We start from the raw sequence: 15,926 nt of genomic DNA, 5'->3' as shown, positions 1-15,926 counted from the left end.
CAGTCATAGCTCTCAATTCTTGATTGAATTGGGAATTGAGATTACGATTGGACCTTCATGTCTCCTATATATAAACCAAAACAATAATCTAAACGAGTTTCAAATTGGGATACTAATGTTGGTTGATATAGAAAGGTGGATGTGAAATAGACCAGTTCGACAGTGGAATAAAATCTGCAACCGATGAGTTGACCAAACGTCCAAGTGACCTCAGCAGAGACTTACTCCTCTGACTCAGAAACAGGTTCAACATCAGATGGCCCCATGTCCCTGGTCTGATTCTTGAGAATTCTCTGTGTCCTTGTCTCTCATTGCAGTGGAGTTGAACCCGTCCTAGATGTGCAATCTGGTCAACTGACTTTTCTTATCCAGTAGCATCTATGACTGGATCTCTGAGTTCATTCTGTAGACAAGATAAGTCTAGTGGCATATCATGGGTAAGTTTTACATAATCCAAAAATCTGCCTTTTGGATCATCGACATCATATCACAAAGGCCCTATGTAAAAATCCCTCTTTTGATGCCACTGAGCCTTAAATGGTTAAATATTAGCGAGGAAATTGACAGATAAGATAAGATACCTGAGAATGCCGAAATAAATCGAGTTAACAAATACAAAGTTTCCTAGAAATTCTGTAGAAGATCATAATCTCAGATATGCTATCGTAATGTACGAGATACCCATCCTCTGACTCAATCTTCCATATATATAAATATAGAGAGAGAGAGAGATATATATACACCTCGTCATCTTATAACTGTTAAGAAGTTGATGTTTGCCACGTTAAAGCCAATAAGTTGACCATTTGAGAAGTCATGCAATACCGTTAAAAGAAAATGTCAAACTATAGGTTTCGTTTTGCCGTTTGGATAAAGCTTATCCAACAGGGTCGACTTTTTTTATTTTATATATAAAGAGGAAACAGAGGTACCACTAGTTGCCAATTCGTAACCATCTCGTACAAGCCATTTCAAGAAGCTAGTAATTTTCAAATTGAGGTATTAAAAGGAATGACTCTCTAACATGGAGATCTTCTAAAGAGGAATGGGATTTAAGCAGGTTAAACTAAAAAAAAACAAAATTGGCTAGCATATTGGTATATATTATCCAAAAATCCAAAACAGAGGACAACCATCAACTACTTTGAGCAAACTTTACAGGATTGCACTTCAAATTTTGAAGTGCTAGTTGTGGTTTCGGAGGTAAGAGGAGCAGGTCCTCATGCAGAGATAGCATGAATAGAGAACTTAAGAAAAAGGGAAAATAAAAATGAAAAGAAATTATTTTACTGCTTGTATACCCATTTGACCCCTTTAATTCTGACAAAGCCGGCAAGATAAGAACTCGTACAACTCTGTAGAGTATACAGGATGAGAAATGCTTGCAGGCCGGCCTTTGATAAATTCTCGCACAGATTGTAAATTATTTGTAAATTATTTGTTCGTAACGCTTATCAGATATAGAATTACCCTTCTGATCTATTATTCAACGGGTAGAGAAATAGGCTAATAACGTCTCTGTTTTTATTTTTATTGAAATATCTGAATTGTTGGCTAATTATAGGTTAGACCAAAATGACTAGTTTTTTTTTCGATGTATAAACTACACATTTATGTCAACCTTCTCAGGAAACAGGCCAAAAACTCACTGGTGCAAATCCACCAATTTTTCCACACATTCACAGTATCGGGCGTAAATAACGGCTCTGTAACAATAGGCTTTTCATAGCAGTTCAGATTAAGATGGTGCTGAACTTTTAGTATAAGCAGGAACAAGGAATCATTTCGGTGAAGAAAGACACGAAACTATTGGAATACATGACAAGCTTAGGTTTCCTTCCTTTACAACTGGATGCAAATAATAACATCCTTTTACTGCAAGTAGGGAGGATAAAAACAAACTTTGCAAATCCCACAGTTTGATTTAAGTAGCACACTCAATTTTATTATTCTTACATACTAGATGTGCATCCAATGCACACAGATTACAGACAAGTCCAAAATATCATTTCAAATTTATTCAAGATGCACTCAAGGAGAGATAACTGGGATCTTATTTTATCTTGCGGAAGGAGCAAAGGAGACGGATATGTTATCAAAGGCAACACTCTGGCTTGTGTCAGTACCTGCAACGCTTATGTTCTCTCTGCAAGCATTCTCAAGTGCCAAACTCTCCGCTAACTGCGTCACAACTTCAGTCATTGATGGTCTTTTCGCAGAGGCTAACTCTGTGCATCTCATTGCTATATCGACAGCAATCCAGAGAGAATTTGTATCATAGACTCCTTGCAGCCTTGCATCAGTGATATCTTTAATATTCCCTCTAGCAACCTTTGCTGCGACACGTTTAACGATGTGAATGTTTCCTGGGCCTGGTATTATGGGAGGTTCACCTGTGATCATCTCCAACAAAACCACTCCAAAGCTGTATACATCACTCTTTTCATCAATATTCAAGGATTTATAGGACCTGCAAAAGTGCAATAGGATCTAGATTAGCCAGATCAGAGCATATTCAGCAGAATCAAATCTTCCTGCACATGCATATACACAAACACACATGAATAATACGAAAAATTTCACTTATCTTTCAAGAATTTCTACTCTATCCATCTTTTCAAGTAATTTCTTTATTTCTAAATTGGTGCTCCAGTGTTACTAAGTTGTATCATTCTCCTGTTCCTTAGGGACAAATTGTCACCAAAGAAAAAAGAAAAGAAACTATATACTCGGGATCCATGTAGCCTGGTGTGCCAACAATTGATACAGATGGCAACTGTGTGTATCCAATGCCACCAGACACCTTAGACAGCCCAAAATCAGCTATCTTAGCCTCTAGTTTTTCACCCAAAAGAATGTTGCTTGTTTTGACATCTCTGTGAATTATTGGAGGATTGCATCCGTTATGCAGGTAGTCCAGGCCTACATCATGTCAAAGCACAGTGAATGAAGAAACAGGAAAACAAAAGTTGTAGCAAACAGACAAATACACAAGGTGCATTTATTTGCCCTGCCAAACCTTTTGCAGCTTCAGAGGCTATCTGGACCCGTTCTCTCCAACTCAGGGTTCTAGCAACCCCAGTTTTACCTGTAACAACACAATACAAAAATATGTGAAAATTGATTTGCTAACTGTAAATGGATAAGAAGTGGAAAGTTTGCCCAAGCAATAGATTATAATCCTGTCAAGTGCCAATATGGTGTTCAAGTGTTCTCTAACTACTAGACCTTAACACAGGACAATTCTAGCTTAGCACATTGATACCCTTTTTAGGATGTGCACTTGTTACAAATTCTCTTCCTTCCCTTTGCCTTTTCATTGGTACATCTCTTCTAAGGACACCGGCACTCATTTCTTTAGTGATTTATTATTAGGTAGCAATTCACTTCATAGTTAATCAGCCTTCTTAGCTTCTAGCATTCAATCCATCAAAAGATTCAGAATAAAAAATTGATTCCTCCATTCCTCCCATATCTGACCCATCATAACAATGATAAAACATAAAAAGAAGCGTAGGAATCTTAACTAAATTTTCTCTGCTGAGTTTGCAAAGTTGGCAGAACAAATCTGTTCATTTCAGACAAGAGAATAATAGATTCATAATCATAGATGACCTCGGGAAAAATCAGACTTGATATATTTTTCAGGGTTGATAATGTTTATACAATAAATATAATAAACTTATGACTGACAAACCTCTGAGATGATCTTGAAGGCTTCCTAGGGGCATGTACTCATAAACAAGTGCAAGGTAGTCTCCATCCTTGCAATAGCCAACTAGAGAGACCAGGTTCTTGTGATGAACCTTTGTTAAACTCTTAGCCTGCAGAACAAGATTCAAAATATCGTCCAGTCAAGTATGAAATAAGAACGAGGAGAATATTGATCGTCTCATGCAAATATAAAATCATGCACAAGAGAGCCAGATGTTGAGGAAAAAACAGACAATGAAAATTTGCTTCATATAAAAAACAGTAAAATAGTAGACTTTTAGATTGTCCAAGTGGCTCAAATTATCTTCTTAAAGCCATTAGCCATCTAATATTCAAAAGATAGATGCTTAGAAAGACAAAATGAGCTACCTCAGCGAGAAACTGTTTAGTGCCTTGCAGAAAATCTCGGGAGCACAACTTGACTGCAACTGCAGTACCATCCTCTAAGTAACCATGGGAGACTACTCCAAATCCTCCTCTGCCAAGGACCCTTGTAAAGTTCTTAGTTATGTTCAACAACTGCATATATGTGAATTGCCGACTTTCTACTTGTATCTGACAGTCTTTGCGATCCATGTTTTCCTCAGAAAAAGTTTCATCTTTTGGCCCAAGTGATGGAGCAGATAAATCTTCAATAAGGAACAGGTTACCACCAAATGAGGTAAGAAATGGAGGAACCAAGCAGAGTTTGCATACAGCACATGCGAAGCAATATGTATTGCATAAGTCAAAAATTACCTGAGGCTGGAGTTCTTCGTCTTAAAAGCAGCACAACAAGCGCTACAACTACCAGAAGAAGAAGTGCAGGAACTACTGCAAGAATTATGATGATAGGTCTACTTATATGCTTTTTCTCACTTCCAGATGACTCATTGTTCGGAGATGGGTTTATCTTGATGTCAACTCTAGCATTAGGAAGAAATTATGAAGTTTTAGCTATTATTTTATCTCAAGAATTGTAACAAGAAACAGCATCTTGAACTAGTACGTTTCCAAGGCAATGCTATTCAAGTTTATGTTAGAAATACAATAAAAAGGATCAAGGAACTCTTTGTAGTCGCTGGACTGCCTCAAAACTATCCCTCAGCATGCATAAAAGACATGTTCATGGTGTTCATTCTACCTCACATGTGCAAATACTACTTGTACCTCAATTATTCTGCAAAATTGATGGTTCTTTCTTTTCACAACTTGCAATAAACACTACTATAACCCATTCTATTCTAAAGAATGATTAACAACTACTGAACTACTTGTTGCAGACTATCAAGAGCATGCACTTCCTATTCTCTTAAAAGCTGACTCCTCTGGTTACTTCATTTCCTAAAACAGTCCAGTGAAGTTCTTGTTCTGTGCTTCCATATTCAAATTCCAACATAGACCCATATCAGTTCACTATGCAACCAAGTCCACATTGCAGGTTACATATCTCCAATCTCCACATTATCCATATGCACAAGCACTGAAACTAATATCGTCTGATAATATAAGAAGTCCCCTTCATTAACCACATTCAAGTAAATCTTGAAAGTTTAAATAAAAATGGATATGCATTAGGCCCCTATATTAAAAAGAGTTTCACTTGAAACACCTAATAGCTGGAGACCAAAACTTTGTTCTGGAATTCTTAAAACAAAATCACTTTGCAAACTACTCATGCACAATGAACTTGCGTGGTCGAAGGAAAAGAAGCTCTATATCTGCTGATAAATTGGCAGATACGTTGACTATGCAGTTTATGATAATTCATAAGGAACTATTGCCAAAGTTCAACTGTGGTTGTGCCAACAAGTGCCATTATAAAGTTCAATTGTGGTTGTGCCAACAAGTACCCTTATACTCTTATAGTATTCAAATTGATTCCATGACTATCTTAATTGACAAGAAGACAGTACAAAATGAATTCAGATAAATTTATTTTACTCTTAATTGTTAACACCAAAAATCATTGGAAAAACTCGAGCAAGAAAAACAAACCTTAATATAAGCAATCCAGAATTTGCTTTTCTCATGAGGGCATCAGGGATATCTCCAGTGAAATTGTTGCCTGTCAAATTTCTTTATGAAGCAAAATAGTATTAGACACAAAAATCATCTTTCCATAATTTGATTGAGGTTTGTCATGTAAACTTACAGGACCTGGAGGGATGATATGGTAGCTAAAATTTCAGGTATTGCTCCACTTAAGTTGTTGTAAGATAAATCCCTGAAGGAAAACATTAATAAGACTTGCTTACACCAAACATGTAATACTAACTAGCAGTCTCTGAAACTTGCACCTACATCCTCATTTCTGTTATCTTGTAACTTCACAGAAAACAAGGAGATCACTTAAAAAAAATCAGTCTCTCAGACTGTCACAACACTGGAATAGCATCCTAATGATCCACTACTTCCAATGAAGTAGAAAATACATAACAGAAAATGACATCCACATTACTTTAAACTGCTTCTACATCACAAGTTAAACCCTATGTCCAGAGTTTCCTACAGGCTATGCTCTGCAAATATACTTTGTTTTCAACAGCAACTAGGTTGCAAAAGAATGGCGGAAGCCACTTATAAGAAGAAAGGAAACTAAAGATAGTTCAAAGTTAGTCAGACTTACAAGTAATTGAGAATCTGAAGCTTTGAAAAGGAACTGGATATCTCACCAACTAATCCGCTGGAGGATAAGTTTCTGCATGAGAATTGTTTCCATCAATCATATTATTATTTAATTTCACTAAATTCTGTAATTAATGACCCCAAGATTCTCCTTCATGAAAACTCACACTGTTGTGATCCTCGGAGGATTGGCATTATAGTTGCATTGCAAGTTATCCCAAGCATACTTATCTGGCTTACATGGATCTCCCATCCAATTTTTCTTCAGTTTATACGACCCCTTGATTGCCCTAATTGCATCAACTGGGGAAAAAAACATAAAAAGAAAGAGAGAAGATGAAAAAGAAGCGCAATAAACAGAGCTTAATAGCCGTGCTTTACTTGAAAAAATTGATGATGTCGACAAAGAAAACTGAAATGCTTCAGGCATTCAATACATGAATTATATAGTATACCAGATGAAACAATGAATTATAGAAAATTGAACAGATAGAATATTATAAATTTTGTATGTTAAATTTATAACAAGTCTTCCCTTCAAGATGGAGAATTGAATAGGTGGAATAGTCTGAATTATATCATTGAGATGTTTCTGACTTATAACCACGTAAGACAACTCCTTTGAAGGAATATTTCACCGAACATCTTATGCGCATGCGGCAACTAAAACATTTCAACCGTACTCCAAATATTAAAAATTTTAAAAAAAGATTTTTTTTTCCTCTAACGTACCGTCTGAGAGATCGGTCATCACTTCCTGGAGTTGCATCCGGGTATAGATCTCCCTCGCATTCATCAGCGGAGGAAGAGTCGAGTTCTCTGTGGCATGAAGAGAGAAGTTGTGCCGAGGATACCCACTGAAGAAGCCGATGGAGTAAACGTAGAAGGAAAAAAGGTACGGCGGCGAGAAGGGTCTGAACCACGGGTTGCCACCGTAGTAGATGGAGAACATTCGCAACTGTTTCTCAGTGAGGACTTCGAGCTCGGAGAAGTAGAATACGGTGAAGTACTCGTCGCTGACGTTCGCGGCGTTCCAAGAGAAGGCTATCTCCGTCGAGTTGACTAGTTTCGCCTGCGTTGCGGCCGTCTGGAGGACGGCTGAGGGGGCCTCGAAATGATCGTACTGGTGCTCGTCGACGGTGAAGCTGGTGGACATCTCCGTCCAATCCGGGTCTTCTCCTCCTAAAGGCCACCATACCCGGTCATATGGGTCGTCGGGGTATCTGCTTCACCGATTCAAATTTTGAGATTATAAAAGGCTTCAAAAAAGTGGGGGTCGGTTTTTAAATAGTTAAAATATAAGGTGTTGAACTGTCAAATTATTTGAAATTTTCTAACTAAAATAACTAAACTTATCCACATGGCTTTTAATTTTATAGAATCAAATCTAACAAAAGATTTTTTTTTTTTGTATTTTATAAATGCTATCCTTCTAATTATCTAATCTTTTAGAATTAGTCACTTTTAACTTTAAGCTCTATGGAAGTTAAAATAAAACATAAGAACTAAACTGAAAAAGACCTCACTCTGTTGTTAACCGAAAGAAAATCCAAGGCAATGATTGTGGAATTATATTTTCGTCTTTTGTTCTTCTTCTTTCAAGACATAAATTGCCGAACTTACCGAATTATTCGATTGGTTTTGACACCCATATTGACCCTCTCAAAAAGAACAAGAGATTGAGATGCATCCACAGGTGGATAAATTTTGCTCTTCAACTCCCTCATCTCTATGGAAGAGATGAATGGTGTGCCATGATCAGTATTTATAAGACACACAGATATGAAGTTCCCCAATGCAACAGTGATGGCCAATAAACTGGTAGTCTGAGATGTAGTTTATCCCTGTTGTTCTATCATTGTAAACGTAGTTATCAGGAACGCCACAATCAAGGCTTATATAACCTGCCAAGAAAGTAGTAGATATTGAAAAAGAAATCATTCATTTTTCTGAAGTTTATGTTCTGAAAATGGTATATATTTGGAAGAGATTTTATATACAGTTCGGGTTAAATATTTTGTTCTTTGTCAAGTGAATTAATATCAAGAACAGGAAGAAAAAAAAATGATCTTAAAGCGTGCCTTTTGTATATCTTTTTTTGAAGATAATTGAGATAATATACTGAAATGAAAGCATGCTCAAACTCTAAGCAAGAATTGGAGAGAGGAACAAGCATCAATCTGCATAATGTTATGCAGAAGTAACCCATGGAACATGCTTTGGATAGAGCTAGCTTCATTACCTTGAGGACTACCTTGAACTTTAATGCGTGCAACTAAGATGCTCAAGATAACGAAGCAACATATCACCTTCTCTAAGCACAGAAACCCCATTGCCACAGCTCCAAACTCCTCCTCTATTTGGTTTCCTAATCAATGTCTTAGATGGCTGACTTAATTTTATATGGAAACAGAGCGTTTACTTTGATAGCACCTTCTTGGACGAATTATATATGAAATAGACAGCACTGATAGCTTTTCAATTTGCACAAGATATTAGTCTGATCAAGCATCAATTTTTTTTATATTCATATTAAGTCAGTCTTCTTATATTATAGATAGGATGTCTGGCCTGGTGCATTAGGGAGTTGAAAATTAGAACTATTTATGTCATAAATTGATAACTAATGATACAGATATTATACAAAATGCTGGAACCTTCTGCCATAATTTCTGTGGAGAAAATAAAAATATTAGACTGTAAAGTATTGTTCAAGTACTCATCATGATGTGAGGTCCAAAAACATAACGCTCGACCGTTTCAACAGCTTAATGACTGGAAGTATAAGGTATAAACAAACCATGACTGCAATCACTTGGAAAGGAAGTGGGAACCAATCTTAATTATCTTGCTGTGGGTCCAGTGGCTATAGATGTCCTCCCCAGTTGTTCCATTTCAGATGCACTATTATGACTAACATTACTAGATTCTGAGTATACGTTATTGCTTCTTGAGTATGGATTACTGCTGCCTGAGTATAAATTATGGTTCCTCTCGCCAGCTTCCTCTAATTCCAAGCATTCTTTTAACTGCATCACGACATCAGTCATGTCTGGCCTCTGGCTGGATGATTCAGATGTACACTTTAGCGCTACATCAGCAACCTTCCATACTGAATTCACATCATATTCTCCTCCCATTCTTGGATCAATGATGCTCTCAATAATTCCTCTGGCGAGCCTTTGTCGCACCCAAGTAGCTATGTGGATTGTCTCAGAGCCACCTATTATGGCAGGTTGTGCTGTGATCATCTCCAGTAGAACCACCCCAAAGCTAAACACGTCGCTCTTCTCACTGAGCTGGAAGCTCCTATAGTACCTATAAAATACACACCATATTATCTGAACAGTGTAACAATATTGCCATCTTTTTAGTACATTACTTTTATCACTAAAAGCTTGTTTTGGTTTTACTTACTCAAGGCTCTCAAGAAATAATACAGGCTAACACCACCCATTTATCTTGATCCTTATTTTTGAAAACAAATATTTCAAGATAAAATGAGAGAGGAACATACTCGGGATCTACGTATCCTGGAGTACCAACCACAGCTGTGGATACGTGACTACTTGTATCACCAATATAAGCCTTGGACAACCCAAAATCAGCAATCTTGGCCTCTAGATTTGCATTCAAAAGAATGTTGTTAGGTTTTACATCCCTGTGAATTAGTGGTGGCGTGCATCCCTTGTGCAGGTATTCCAACCCTGGAAGTCAATGACAATAAATATGCGTAAGATGGAGAGAAATGAAGTCCACGGATGTGCTAGAGTGTACTTTGATCACTGCCAAACCTTGTGCAGACTCAAGTGCAATTCGAAGTCGCTGCCTCCAAGTCAAAGGTCTAGCAGTATGACCTCTACCTGCAGAATATCATAACAACAAACCATTAGATATTTCGAACAATACAGAAACTTCAAAGATTATTTCATTCACAGAATCTTGCCATAAGATTCAGCAGACATATATCTCCAAAAATACAATGGAGGATGTCAACCTGGGCTTTGGAGGCTCTGTGGCAATAGAGAGTACCCAAATGGTACTTATATCAGTTGTGCATCAGATGTGAACTCATGTTCTCCATGGTAATTCTCAGGATTCTAAATTACATTACCCATCCTATTGAATAGTAGGCAACTTTAAATTTTGAAATTTAAACTCCACTATCTAAATACAAAAAGCATCCTTTACTTGAAAACCTCAAATTAAAAAGTTCATTTCTGGATCCTATGACTGCATTCTATCACTAGGTTCCACAATGTTATTGTAAGTTACTTATCTACATTATATTATGCTTTTCTTTTTTCTCCCAGAAGTATGAGAGTTTCAAATTGTCAGCACCTGAGCCGTGAGAAAACCAAGATCAGCAGACAAAGTTGTCAATCAATTTATTGTCACCGACTCACTGGAAAAAGCATATACTGTTTAAAAACTTAGAAAATTTAGGACCTCTCAGATGTTCTTGAACGGTTCCTTCAGACATGTACTCGTAAACAAGTGCCAAATAGGCACCATCCTTGCAGTAGCCAATCATTGAAACAAGGTTCTTGTGGTGAACTCTTGTCAAGTGCTGGGCCTGCAACATCATTCAAAATATTGTCAAATGTCAGATAATAATTGATAAGTATATCAAGTCAAGGTGGGAGCATGCATTCCCCTAATAGCCTTAGGGACTTCATGGATTTCATGTGCACAATGAAATAGCATATCAGACAAAGGACTTCAACTATAAGTCGCAGAAACCACATGAAAATAATGTCTGAGAATCTTCATTTTATACTAGATATAGCACTCAGAAAATAATATGCCGAATTTGTGTTGCTGTGGGTTTTGTTTCTTTTCTTTTTTCTTAAGTGGTCATCATATTATGATCTCTAAGAAATATTAAACTGTGTGCCAAATCTGATTCTTGGATTTGCTTTCCATGGGAAAACAACTCAATATGAACCACCATTACATGGCTCTCTCTCCAATACCATCACTAATATATACAATAAACCACTTGATTCACAGATATTAAGAGATGAATTGATTGGAGTTGATTACCTCAGCCAGAAACTCTTTAACCCCTTGTGAAGATGACTGAGAACGCATCTTCACTGCAACTTGAGTACCGTTCTCTAAGAAGCCATCATAGACAGCACCAAATCCTCCTTTCCCTATTTCTCTTTGAAAATTATTGGTTATAATTTCCAACTCTCTATATGTAAATTGACGATTTTCAAGTTGCAATGAACTGTCTTCGTATTTGTTTGGTGCTCCGGAGTGACCTTCATTCTGAGGCTTCACAGAGATGCCATTGGCTAAGCCTTTCAATAAAAGCAAGAAAAAAGATGAGACACAATCATGGTTGGATTCATATATCCAAGTTAAAGCAGGGAACAACTGAACAAGATGTAATTTTTTGAACAAAATTTACCTGTCCGTTTTTTAACTATGCAGAAAACAAGTATCCCCACTACCAATAGCACCACGACAACAATTGGAACTATTACAATAACAGCTGTCTTGGAACTCTTCTTCTTTGATTGCAGCTGACATGAATTCCCATCAGCACACAGATTTGCATTATCTCCAATTCTATCATTACAACCAAATTACCATCAGATTTTACCTAATCTGTGCTTAAATAAAAGAAAAAGGAAATTAAGAGCTTACTAATAATCTAAATCCTTGAAACATTTCAAAATCTTCTCTCATAAGGAAATAACGGATATAAACAGAAGGACGAAATCTTCAAGGTACAATTTGCATTATACATATATAGGAATAAGTTCCAAGAACAAATCGAACCTTAATGTAAGTGACCCATCTTGTGATTTTTTAAGGATACCAGAAGGAATTGATCCATTTAGTTGGTTGCCGGTCAAATCTCTGCAAGAAGCCAGGTATTTTTGATACCATAAAGCTACTTCGTCTGTTAGTTGATAAACCAAATCACCAGTATATTATTGATACTTACAGGAGGGTGAGTGATGGTAATTGCGATAGAACATCAGGAATTGACCCTGTTAAGTTGTTGTGAGACAAATCCCTGAAATGGCAAGTTCCATTAGTTAGAATACTAATACAAGAGAATTAAACATGGTTGAAGTTGATGGAACTTACAAGTACTGGATTGCTTTCAAATTGCCAAACGCTGTTGTCAGATCACCAGTCAAACCACTGGATGATAAGTTTCTGCACCCAAAAGAGGGGAGATATAAATCAATGCATCAGAAATCAAATGGACATTGTTTATACAATTTCCGAACAAAAGAAAAGCACCTATCAGATACATAAAAATTAAAATTTCTTCTCTAGGAAAAAAAAAACTTACAGAGTTGAGATCCTTGGAGGGTCAGAGATACCATAATTACATTTCAATCTATCCCATGCAAAGGCTTTGGGGGAACATGGATCACCTGACCAGCTGCTATTCACCTGATACTTAGCTTTGATTGCCATGATTGCACTAACTGATATTGTCAACAGAAAAAGTCAAGGACTATTACTACATATCATTAGTTTTTCTATCAAAAAACTCAAAACACCAAACTAGAAGAAACAAAGGAGGCCAAAACTCTTGCAAGCATGAATTCATATCACAAGCCTTTTTCCCCTTTTCATATGGGGAAAAAAAAAATCTTTACATTGGAAAGCATAAAAACCAAGATACTTTTATACAGATTTAACCAAAGATCGGTGACACAAATCTCTACATTTTAGCCACATTGCAAAAAGAGCTACTTATTATACTAAAATTTGTAAGATGAAAATTACCGTCTCCGCTATCCGTCGGGATCTCGGGGACCCCCAAAACCGTGAACACCTCGACAGCATTGATAATGGGCGGAAGAGTGGAATTGGTCGTCGCCTTGATGGATACGTTATACCGGCGACTCCCCCGGATGGGATTAACGGAGTACACCGCATCGGAATAAAGAGGTTCTGGAGTAAATGGGTTGGCGTACCATCGGTTGCCGTTGATCAAGATCTCGAACTCCCTCAACTCGCTGCTGTTATGGATTTGGATCTCGGAGAAGTGCATAACGCCGACGTATCCGGGGTTCTTATCCTCGGGGTTATCCTCCCAGTAGAACTCAATCTGGGAGGAGTTCACCGGTGTGATCGCCGTCTGCATAACGGCCGTCGGCGCCTCGAAGAAATCGTTGTTGATGTTCTGGACGGTGGAGGTGGTGGTTATCTCAGTGCAGAAGGGGACGTTATTCCACGGTATCCAAATCCGGTCGTGGGAATCGTCGGGGTACCTTGTTTCAATTCCATCGGAAATTAATCCTTTAGCAAAGTGTTTATTTTTTTTCCTTCATTTCACATATATACCCCTCAAAATCATAATTTTCTGATGATACCCTTCTAATTTACGGTTTACAAAAATAACCTTAATATCTTTCGCTTGTATATTTAGTTAAGATAAATAATTTCAAATTTTGCGTGGATTTCGGAATCACTGAAAATAAATTAAAAATACAAAATTTCTTAATATATATATTTTTTTTTACTTAAAAGTAGTTCAACCTTTAACTCCTAGGTCCCAGTTGTCAACTGTGAAGGAAAGAATACAGAAGGGTGTCTGTGTAACTATCAAGAGTTTTAAGGGCCTATATACATAAATTAAGAGAAATCATCACCTCCTCCTTTCAAACATAATTTTTTTCAAATTTCAACCGTAATATTTGCCATTACGTTAGGATGCCAAACAAAATAAATAAAAGTAGTCAATTAATTTACTCACCTGATTAGAGTATTATCCGTTGGTCCCATGTTAAGCCGAGCAAGATTGACTATATTTTGAGTGGCATTTGCAGCTGGGTAAAGACTAGTCTTTAAAGGCCTCAAATCCAGCCCAGAAATGAAAGGAATTCCACGCCCAGTATTCACCAAACAAACATATAAGCGATCAGATTGTGCAACTGTGATAACTTCTACCAACTTAGCAGTATCTGCCGCAGAAATATTGACTGTCTTCCAAAAGTTCACTCCAATATAAAGATCAAATATAGGTAATGCGTTCTTGCTATCGTAGTTCCCGTACATGAACGAACCCCTAACCAGGTATTTCAATCCTGTAGTTAAGGATTTAAAGGCGTAACAATTCCGAGTGCCGGTCGGAAAACTTCTGACGTTCAAATTCCGCTTTGAAAGACTGGGACTTATGTACTCCGGCGCGATGTTATGGTTTATTCCGACGTCGATAAATTGTTCATCCGAGGTGTATGGTATTTTTGTTGTACTATCTACGTAGCTGGTATTTTCTGGAAGGCCACAGTCAATACTAATAAAACCTGCACACAGAGAAAAAAGACAAAGAAAAAGATTTAAACGTACTTTTGGATTATATCTATGCATGTATAAAGGATTTACGAAAGCATTTTAGAGCTTACCAAGACTATCAAGCTGGGCATGAACTCGGATAGTTATGGCGGATAAGCTCAGAAAAGCTAAGCACCACCACATCGCCATCGTTATCGAGCTGAAGCATCTCATCGTCATAGCCAAACTCCTTACTCTCCCCCTTGAGACTAATGGATCCAATGCTAGTCTAAGAGGGACGATATCTACCCTTCTATGCATGTGGATAAACTAAATGCAGCTTTCTATCCCCCACTTATCCCGTCATTAATCCCATCGTCATAATTAAAATGCGGATATTATTCCTTCTTCCGAACAGCGTCCCGTGTCCCAGCGAATGATCGAAGAGCACGTGGATAAAGCAGGTATAGGCGACAAGTGGACTCGAGCAAAACGGTGTGCCTTATTCCCGGTCGGATAGCCCGCGTCGGATAGATAGAATCTTGCCAGCTATGACTCGGAAAATAATAGGTCAATTATTTCGGAGAGAAGCTGTGGTAATATTTTCACATGGGTGCCCAGTTGACTTCGAATTAGTCTGCGGCCACGACTTGGAATTATTTATGGCTATTTTATTGCTATCTAGGCTGAGAAGACTTTGACTTTCAGGGAATGCGTGCTTGCATGCATGTGCGGACCACTAGGGGAGGATAATATATTCGTAGACGTAAGGACTTATCTAATGCCTACTTGCTATCAAGTCGTCATCTTGGGACAAATGGAGTAAGTAGATATTTAATGGTTTCAGGCAAAATTCCACCACTTTGCTTCCTGCCTAACTTTGATGATTTATTGTCAACTTCTACTTAATTCGTAAAAGTAAACAACCTGTCTTGTAAATTGTAATCCAATCCCAATGAGCTTACTTGGAGCCTTTTAAAATAGACCTCAATAGTTATTGAGATATTCTTAGATCTCTTAATTTGGACCTTTATAACAAATCTTCCCCTCAAGACATGAAGAATTGAATAGGTGGAGGAGTCTGGATTATTTCATCAACATGTTTCTGGCTTATAACCACGTAAGGCAACTCCTTTGAAGGGATATTTCACCGAACACCTTATGCGCATGGGGCAACTATAACATTTCAACCGTACTCCATATAAAAAAAGAATATATAAAAAAAAAAGATCCTCTAACGTTTCGTCTGAGAGATCGATCATCACTTACTGGAGTTGCATCCGGGTATAGATCTCCCTCGCGTTCATCAGCTAGCAGAGGAAGAGTCGAGTTCTCGGTGGCATGAAGAGAGA

General features: G+C 37.5%; 2 protein-coding genes across 2 annotated transcripts; both read right to left on the bottom strand.

The window, feature by feature from the left end:
- Positions 1–1,891: 1,891 nt before the first annotated feature.
- On the bottom strand, positions 1,892–7,584 carry LOC140797918 (probable LRR receptor-like serine/threonine-protein kinase At5g59680). The gene is made up of 11 exons (XM_073151623.1): positions 7,054–7,584; positions 6,489–6,624; positions 6,323–6,394; positions 5,849–5,920; positions 5,692–5,772; positions 4,453–4,619; positions 4,084–4,343; positions 3,698–3,824; positions 3,020–3,088; positions 2,730–2,922; positions 1,892–2,470 (listed from the first exon to the last, which is right to left on the bottom strand). Exons 1-11 carry the CDS (start codon positions 7,475–7,477, stop codon positions 2,059–2,061), a joined length of 2,013 nt encoding a protein of 670 aa, XP_073007724.1. The 5' UTR covers positions 7,478–7,584; the 3' UTR covers positions 1,892–2,058.
- Positions 7,585–8,990: 1,406 nt separating this feature from the next.
- On the bottom strand, positions 8,991–14,880 carry LOC140797237 (putative leucine-rich repeat receptor-like protein kinase At2g19210). The gene is made up of 13 exons (XM_073150525.1): positions 14,706–14,880; positions 14,057–14,606; positions 13,084–13,571; positions 12,641–12,779; positions 12,430–12,501; positions 12,284–12,355; positions 12,115–12,195; positions 11,741–11,901; positions 11,368–11,630; positions 10,771–10,897; positions 10,116–10,184; positions 9,839–10,028; positions 8,991–9,639 (listed from the first exon to the last, which is right to left on the bottom strand). Exons 1-13 carry the CDS (start codon positions 14,812–14,814, stop codon positions 9,165–9,167), a joined length of 2,796 nt encoding a protein of 931 aa, XP_073006626.1. The 5' UTR covers positions 14,815–14,880; the 3' UTR covers positions 8,991–9,164.
- Between the last annotated feature and the right edge of the window lie 1,046 nt (positions 14,881–15,926).

This window comes from Typha latifolia, chromosome 11 (genome assembly GCF_019914945.1).
Source record: "Typha latifolia isolate L0001 chromosome 11, TyphaL0001v2, whole genome shotgun sequence".
Classification (NCBI taxonomy): domain Eukaryota; kingdom Viridiplantae; phylum Streptophyta; class Magnoliopsida; order Poales; family Typhaceae; genus Typha; species Typha latifolia.
The sequence above is the reverse complement of the archived record's forward strand: the minus strand, read 5'-3'. Positions and strand labels throughout refer to the sequence as shown.